The sequence below is a fragment of the Toxorhynchites rutilus genome, chromosome 3, assembly GCF_029784135.1.
Source record: "Toxorhynchites rutilus septentrionalis strain SRP chromosome 3, ASM2978413v1, whole genome shotgun sequence".
Classification (NCBI taxonomy): domain Eukaryota; kingdom Metazoa; phylum Arthropoda; class Insecta; order Diptera; family Culicidae; genus Toxorhynchites; species Toxorhynchites rutilus.
The window spans coordinates 147,647,333-147,655,589 of NC_073746.1; the positions used below are offsets into that span (position 1 = coordinate 147,647,333).

Sequence of the window (8,257 nt, forward strand, 5' to 3'; positions counted from 1 at the left end):
GTATGAAAAATGGAAAATGCCAAAAATTGTTTAATAGTTTTTATTTTACTGTCTAAAATTTTCAAAAGGATCGGTCTACTGGGCGAATTTCTACAGCGTTTTTTCCGTGATGCAATTTGATGTGACACACCCTTTATATTCTCGAATGCCTAAACTACAGAAATATGAAGGAAAAAAAAATGATTTTTTTTTTCAGATTTCTAGACTAGAATACTGCCTTAAGCTTGCTGAGAGATAACCCAAACTCCCCCAACGTAAAGACTGAGCTACTTTAGGATATATCTCACAAAAACAATCTGATGTCCTGTTGGGGCTGCCGAAATAAGACAGAGTAAAACACTGATGGCTTCCAGAAATAGCATCTTTCACGAGATCAAAGTGCCATTCAGCGGTGGGGAAAACCGCTGGTGGATATTCAATGTACCAATTTATGTTTTCATGATCTTTGAGCGGCTCTGTGCGAAGGTGTTGGAAAGTGGATTCAATTAACCGCGCTCAACTATTTTCATTGACTTTGCGAAGCATTATAAATTTGGAACATTGTTTCCCAGATGTGGCACCCAGAAAATTTTGAATATAGATTCGAAGTATTATCTCTATAGACTATTTGTATTTGTATTTTTGTAAATTATGGCTTATTTGAATTACAAACCAGAAGATGAAAAAGAATAATTTTGCTTTTTTTACCAACTTGATACACAAAACGATTCTTTTTGTACAATATTTGTCATTACTATTTATGTTGTGCTGATTGTTGTTGGCCGCTGAGAGGGAGACAGGAATATCCAAAGTGGATTCAAAATGTAAAAATGTTGCATCAAACTGGTTTTTTTAAATTTTTATCACTCCAGCTTCAGTAAAAATTAAGAAATTTATCTGATGGGCGTCAGGAGGCGAAAGACGCTTAGTTTATTGAACGATTTATCGAGGCTCATTTTTATAACAATTAGTTCTCAAAACCGGTAGCTGAAGACTTTTGGAAACTGCTGAAAGTGTTCTTGCTGTGATCATCTTCAGAAGATTCAAACTGAGGTATGTTCTTTTGTAAATAATGAAGCTGTTAGCGCAACCCTAGCACATAATTACCATCTAGCATATAAGGCTATATTGATTGCATTCGATCACTCTCAATTACTTTTAGTGTACTCTTCCTTATCATTAACCTTCGGCTAATGAGAGAAGAGAATCGGATAGTTCGTTTTTCGTATCCCTTATCACCACTGAATTTGTATATATTTCTATGCACAAACCAGAATAGTTTAGAACACGATAGACTTTCAAAGCTTACACATCGGTCTATCTTCATAAGTCAAGAATAAAAAATTGGTAATTGGAATAAAGTGATTTACGTTTGAACAAAATTCGGTCGTTTTTCCATGTGCTAATCCAACTAGAGTCTTGCCAAAGTGCCCGTGCCAACATATTTTGGTCCTACAGACCCGGATAAAACCGTGATAAGTTCGATAAATCACGGTTGTCGACTACCGTCGCGGGTTACTTTTCGGTAGTGATAAGAACATGTAGTGTGAAAACCAAACTTATATTCAGTTCACGCGTAAGTTCCGATCACAGTGCTGCTATACAGAGCCTGTGGATCAAGTTCGGGTCGTAGTTAAAAAACGAACAATAAGTGCGCGAAAGATCACGTAAAAATCGTTGATCTCGGAAGTTATTGAGAGTTGCCGATCTACGCGGAAACCAGCAAGCCAGACGGCCATTGCAGCGCATCTTGGCTTGACTTGGGTCTTTTGTGTACCGCTGGACAATAGAAGGACGTTGAACTGACGCCATCGTTGATCCTCCTTTTGTAAGTACCGCATGCGAGTGGAACTGTCGAGTGATGACGAGCTTTTGATGATTAATAAAGGGATTCACGTAGATTAATTTATTACTGACTGCTAATGTGATAATTTCTCGTGGAGCATTTGGTCGAATTTGTATTCGCTTGCTTTCATCCCTTGCTAGTTGAGGTTGCATAGTGTGCTCTGGTTGTTCAGGTTGGTCACCTGAGTCATATTGTTGTACAATTTATTGTTCGGCGGTTGAAGAATGGCGTCAAATTTGAGACAGCTCAGTCGACAAGAACGATTTCATTTAGATACGATGGCCAATTTGAAGCAATTTATGGATCGGTTTGATGCAGATAGGGATAAAAACCAATTGGAGGGATGAAAGCAACGAATTGAGACGGTCTACAGGGAATTCCAATCGAACCGACTACAACTGGAACTTCTGTTCGATGACACAAAAGAGAACGCAACTGATGAAGAAACGGAGAGTAGTAATCGACTCATTCGGCAGAACTTTGAGCTCGATTATGTTCGTGCATACGGGTTCCTAACCACGAAAATTCGTGAGCTTAATGCAGGCTCACAGCACGTTTCCCAAGCCGTAGCAGTAGTTAATGCGCCAAATCCACCACAGACACGAATTAAACTCCCTGAAGTAAAACTTCCAACGTTCGATGGATCCATTTCGGAATGGATCACATTCAGAGATACTTATCAATCTCTAATTGATTCTAATGCGCAGTTATCGCAAATAGACAAATTTTCTTACCTTGTTGCATCGTTAACCAAGGATGCACGAAAGGTTATTGAAGCGATCGAGCTTACCGACGCAAATTATGCCGTTGCGTGGCAGTTGTTGGAGAAGCGTTTCAACAACAAAAAGTTAGTAGTAAAATCATACATCGATTCGCTTTTCGCAATCGAACCAATGAAGAGGGAATGCTACGAGTCCCTTATGCGCTTGATCGACGATTTCGAGCGCAACCTATGCCTAATCAACAAAGTGGGCATCGAAACAGATGGTTGGAGTGTGCTTCTATTCCACATGGTCTGCAGTCGACTTGATTCATCCACCTTGCGGCACTGGGAAGCTCACCACAAGTCCACTGAGGTTCCAAAGTATCGGGATCTCATCGATTTTCTACGCACTCATTTAATGGTTCTACAGTCATTGACACCTTCGAAGTCTCGCTTATCTGATTCGCACAAATCGGAATCCTATCGGCCGTCGAAATTCTCGAAAGTTAATACAGTCCACACTATCACTAATTCGACAACTGGTTCCTGTCCGTTCTGTTCGAAGGCTCCACACTCACCATTCAAATGCGACGTGTTCCTGAAAATGGCTGTCAACGTTACGAACAAGTGAAGAAGAAGTTCCTCTGCATAAATTGTTTATCGTCCTCGCACCTTGCGAAGGGCTGTACGTCCGGCGGATGCAGAGTATGCAACCAGAAGCACCATACTATGCTGCACCATCCTCCTAGCGATCGCTCGTCTGTGCAACAGGAATCCAATGCACCTTTTGTTCCTGGTTCGACTTCACAACCTTCGAACCATACAAATTCCTCCGATCAGTCTTCCTCGCAATCTCGGTACAATTCATCGTTTGAAACCCAGTCGCCCTCAACCTCAACCCAACCAACTAACCTCGTTTCCACTACTCTCGTTGCCAACAGTCGAAATGTTCCGGCTACTGTGCTGCTGCAAACAGCGATAGTCAAAGTTTTTGGTCCTGATGGAGACGCCCAATAGGCAAGAGCGCTGTTGGATCCTGCATCGCAGCTTTGTCTTATCACCGAGAATATGGTTCAGAAGCTGAAGCTACGTCGTTTTCCCACTCGTCAAGAAATTGGAGGCGTTGGTAACACTCTCGTCGTATCGCATCACGCTGCGAATGTTCGGATAGGGTCACACTGCACCGAATATACTGTCGAAGAACCCTGTCATATACTGAAGAAGATAACGCGTGAACTTCCGGTCAACACTATCGATTCTTCTTGCTGGAATGTCCCGTCCGGAATCACACTGGCCGATCCTAACTTCCACCAACCGGGACCAATAGATCTCCTGTTAGGCATGGAGCTTTATTTCGAACTTCTCTTGGAAGGAATAATCAAATTGGGACCGGAGAAACCGATTCTACAAAACACCGTTTTTGGATGGGTAGCATCGGAAAGAATAGGACTTCGTCAATCTCGTAATCAACCCAAGGTGGCTCACGTGTGCAGCACTGAACCACATGAGGACCAAATCTCTCGTTTCTGGGAGTTAGAGTCCTGCTGGTCACCCAGCACACGTTCACCGGAAGAAACCTTCTGCGAAAAACATTTTACTACCAACACCTTTCGTGACGAGTCTGGTAGGTTTGTAGTCACTCTTCCTAAACATAGCGACGTGGTTTCTCAACTGGGAAGCTCGAAGGAAATAGCCACACGTAGGTTCATCGCCCTTGAACGCCGTCTTGATGCAAATCCCAAACTCAAGGAGACGTACGCAGCGTTTATTACGGAATATCTGCAGCTCAACCATATGCGAGAAATTGATGACACAGACAACGCTGCTCCGGTTTATTATCTCCCCCATCATGGCGTAGAAAAGGCTGACAGCACAACCACAAAACTGCGGGTAGTGTTCGATGCATCGTGTCGCATTCGTCAGACGTTGATGGTTGGCCCTGTGCTGCAGGATGACATACATGCGATATCTCTTCGCTTTCGGATGCACCGTTTCGCAATCATTGCCGATGCCGAGAAAATGTATCGGCAGATTCGGCTTCACCCCGTTGATTACCCGCTGCATCGTATCTGCTGGCGTTCTTCTTCTTCGGAACCGCTCAAAACATTTGAGCTCACCACCGTCACCTACGGCACCGCCTCAGCACCGTATTTGGAAACTAGGTGTCTGCTGGAATTATCAAATCAGGGAGCTGAGGCCTATCCTTTAGCTGCGAAAGTCCTATCGAAGGACTTTTATATGGACGATATGCTGACTGGGATCGACGACGTAGAAGAAGGGCAAGAACTTTGCAACCAACTACGACAGTTGCTTCAATCAGGCGGGTTCAACTTGCGAAAATGGGCGTCTAATTCGTCCACCATTCTATCTATCATACCACCCGAGCTACGAGAACAACGAGCAATGTTAGCGCTGGAGTCTCCCTCGACCATCAAAACCCTGGGGCTGATATGGGAACCCTCAACGGATCTGTTGCACTATTCCACTCCCAAGTGGTCACCAACGAACACCATCACAAGGCGTACTGTATTATCTGATACAGCCAGACTTTTCGACCCCCTTGGTCTCATCGGGCCAGTGATTGTTTTGGCAAAGGTATTTGACCAGTCTCTTTGGCGGACATCTGCATCTTGGGACGATCCTCTCGATGAAACCCAACAACATTATTGGCTCTCATTTCGTGACAGTCTAAACGCACTCTCGTCAATTTCCATACCTCGATGGGCAGCACTCTCTAATGCACCAGTCATCGTGGAACTCCATGGATTCTGCGATGCATCGGAACGAGCGTACGGTAGCTGTCTGTATATTCGAACCGTTTCCCAAGATGGGAGCATCTCCGTGCGTTTGCTGACTGCGAAATCCAGGGTGGCACCTCTCGGAGACTCCAAGAAGCAGAAAAAGGTCAGTCTTCCCAGGTTGGAGTTATCGGCTGCTCTTCTTTTGAGCCACCTGTATCACAAGGTGAACTCTGCCATCGGACTAAACACTCGAGCGTTCTTCTGGTCGGACTCAACTATAACGCTCCACTGGATCAACTCGGTTCCGTCGAGATGGAAAACTTTCGTGGCGAATCGGGTGTCGGAAGTTCAACACCTAACAACCAACGGTGTCTGGGCTCACGTTTCGGGTATGGATAACCCAGCGGATATAATTTCCCGTGGTATGGAAGCGAACCAATTGGAGGAGTCTTCGATCTGGTGGACAGGACCATCATGGCTAAAACAACCCTCTCGGTTTTGGCCTCCAATAATCCAAAGCGATCCACCTGAACTGCCCGTTGAAACCCTGGAAGAACGACCAGTATCGTTACCGGTCAGAGTTCATGAACCGAACGAATTATTTAGACTACGATCATCATTCTCCTCCTTGGTCCGACTGACTGCTATGCTTGGTCGATTCATTCACAACTCCAAACCGGAAAATCGATCCAATCGAAAATTTGGTTTTCTGCGTACATCGGAGTTAGAACAAGCTCTATCAATATTAGTGAAGCTGGCACAGTATGAAATCGACACCGTATCTAGTGCAGGTCAAGTAAATTCGAAGTCTGCTCTGAAGAATCTCTGCCCAATTTTGAAAGACGGAATATTGCGGGTTGGTGGCCGACTGCGGAACGCGACAATATCAGAGGATAGGAAACATCCAATGATCCTCCCTGCAAGACATCCACTAACAAAAAGCATAATGTCTCACTATCATCTGAAACATATGCATGCCGGACCACAACTGCTTGTGGCATGCGTCCGGGAGAAGTTTTGGCCACTTCGCATCCGTAACCTGGCACGGCATACGGTCCACTCGTGCATCAGTTGCTTCCGTTGTAGACCATCGGTTGTGGAGCAGATTATGGGAGATTTGCCCGCCGAAAGAGTAACGCCAACTTTGCCGTTCCTGAACACCGGTGTGGATCTGTGCGGACCGTTCAAGTTCCGTAAACTTCGCAAAAGCCCACCTACCAAATGTTATGTGGCAATTTTCGTCTGCCTTGTCACAAAGGCTATACACATTGAGCTGGTCTACGATCTGTCAACAGCCGCTTTCATAGCTGCACTTCATCGGTTCATAGCTCGGAGAGGGAAGCCACATGTCATCCACTGCGACAATGCACGAAACTTCAAGGGAGCCGTTCGAGAACTGGCAGAGCTGCGAAGCCAATTCTATTCACAGCAACACGAAGCGGCCGTTGTCAACCGTTGTGCGAACGACGGTATTGAATTCAAATTTATACCGCCCCGCAGTCCCAACTTTAGTGGGCTGTGGGAAGCAGCGGTAAAATCCTTTAAGAAGCATTTCCGATCGACAGTTGGTAACTCTATCCTTTCACAAGACGAGTTCGTTACACTGTTGTCCCGTATCGAACTCCAGACCACTTACGCCTCTCACCGCGGACCCAAACGATCTGGAAGTATTGACTCCGGGTCACTTTCTTGTTCACCGTCCGCTCATTTCCTTTCCCGAACCTAATTTATGCGAGGTACCTCGGAATCGCCTCGACCGGTGGCAGGAAAACCAGGAGCTTCTCCGTCGAGTATGGAAACGGTGGTCAACGGACTATCTTTCGGGGCTTCATCCACGCACCAAGTGGACACAGGCTCGAGACAATATTGCTGTTGGCACCATAGTCCTCCTCAAGGAAGAAAACCTTCCTCCGCTCAAGTGGAGATACGGCAGAATCACCAACATCTTCCGGGGGGAGGACAATAACATCCGAGTAGTCAGCGTGAAAACGGCTGAGGGAGAGTTTCGCCGGGCCATCTCCAAGGTTTGTGTGCTGCCTCTGAATCACGAATCAACCCTGCCGACCGATGGGAATAACCGGCAAATCGATGATCACTAAATACTATCGCAGTATTATGATACTGCGCAACGATCGGAGGTCTACGGGCCTCCGACCCCTGTAAGTATTATTTTTTATTTCAATTTCAAAAAACTGAAGAATGTTTTGTCCTCCAACATGTACCTGGATTCACCGACGGCGACTCCTACCACCCCCGAGTGCGCCCAACTGCATCAACGGCGATTATCAACGACGAAGGACCAGACCTGGGTGAAGGTCAACGACCCTTCTCAGCGGCTAGTGATGGGATCATCTGATCAAGGACCAGTCCTAGACGAAGGCCAACGACCCTTGTATAGAAGAAGAAGAACCCAATTCAGGATGATTCCAAGACGACCCTACGACGACAAGAACAGTTACCTACCAGTATGTCGGTTGAAAGGCTTCACCTTTCAACGGGGGCCGCCATATGTTAGTTCAACCCTAGCACATAATTACCATCTAGCATATAAGGCTATATTGATCGCATTCGATCACTCTCAATTACTTTTAGTGTACTCTTCCTTATCATTAACCTTCGGCTAATGAGAGAAGAGAATCGGATAGTTCGTTTTTCGTATCCCTTATCACCACTGAATTTGTATATATTTCTATGCACAAACCAGAATAGTGTAGAACACGATATACTTTCAAAGCTTATACATCGGTCTATCTTCATAAGTCAAGAATAAAGAATTGGTAATTGGAATAAAGTGATTTACGTTTGAACAAAATTCGGTCGTTTTTCCATGTGCTAATCCAACTAGAGTCTTGCCAAAGTGCCCGTGCCAACAGAAGCTATTCACTAAATTGAATCTAAAAAATGATATGAGTTAGATTGTATCAAATAACACATCGCTAACGGGTGGCGGAAGTTTCAACTTTGATGAACTGGTGAGTGCCGAACAAG

General features: G+C 45.1%; 2 protein-coding genes across 2 annotated transcripts; both read left to right on the forward strand.

Moving 5' to 3' along the window:
• Positions 1–2,103: 2,103 nt before the first annotated feature.
• On the forward strand, positions 2,104–3,159 carry LOC129773560 (uncharacterized). Its single transcript, XM_055777173.1, has 2 exons — positions 2,104–2,132; positions 2,199–3,159. The coding sequence occupies exons 1-2, from the start codon at positions 2,104–2,106 to the stop codon at positions 3,157–3,159; spliced, it is 990 nt and encodes a 329-aa protein (XP_055633148.1).
• A 437-nt stretch (positions 3,160–3,596) lies between these two features.
• On the forward strand, positions 3,597–7,368 carry LOC129773561 (uncharacterized). The gene is made up of 2 exons (XM_055777174.1): positions 3,597–6,800; positions 6,859–7,368. Exons 1-2 carry the CDS (start codon positions 3,597–3,599, stop codon positions 7,366–7,368), a joined length of 3,714 nt encoding a protein of 1,237 aa, XP_055633149.1.
• Positions 7,369–8,257: the final 889 nt, after the last annotated feature.

Excerpts from the sequence above, each read along its gene's own strand:
- LOC129773560 (XM_055777173.1), top strand. The coding sequence starts at position 2,104 with ATGGCCAATTTGAAGCAATTTATGGATCG. Across the intron at positions 2,133-2,198 it reads TTGAAGCAATTTATGGATCG|GGAATTCCAATCGAACCGAC; the intron begins GTTTGATGCAGA and ends GACGGTCTACAG.
- LOC129773561 (XM_055777174.1), top strand. The coding sequence starts at position 3,597 with ATGGTTCAGAAGCTGAAGCTACGTCGTTTTCCCACTCGTCAAGAAATT. Across the intron at positions 6,801-6,858 it reads GTGGGCTGTGGGAAGCAGCG|ACGAGTTCGTTACACTGTTG; the intron begins GTAAAATCCTTT and ends TCCTTTCACAAG.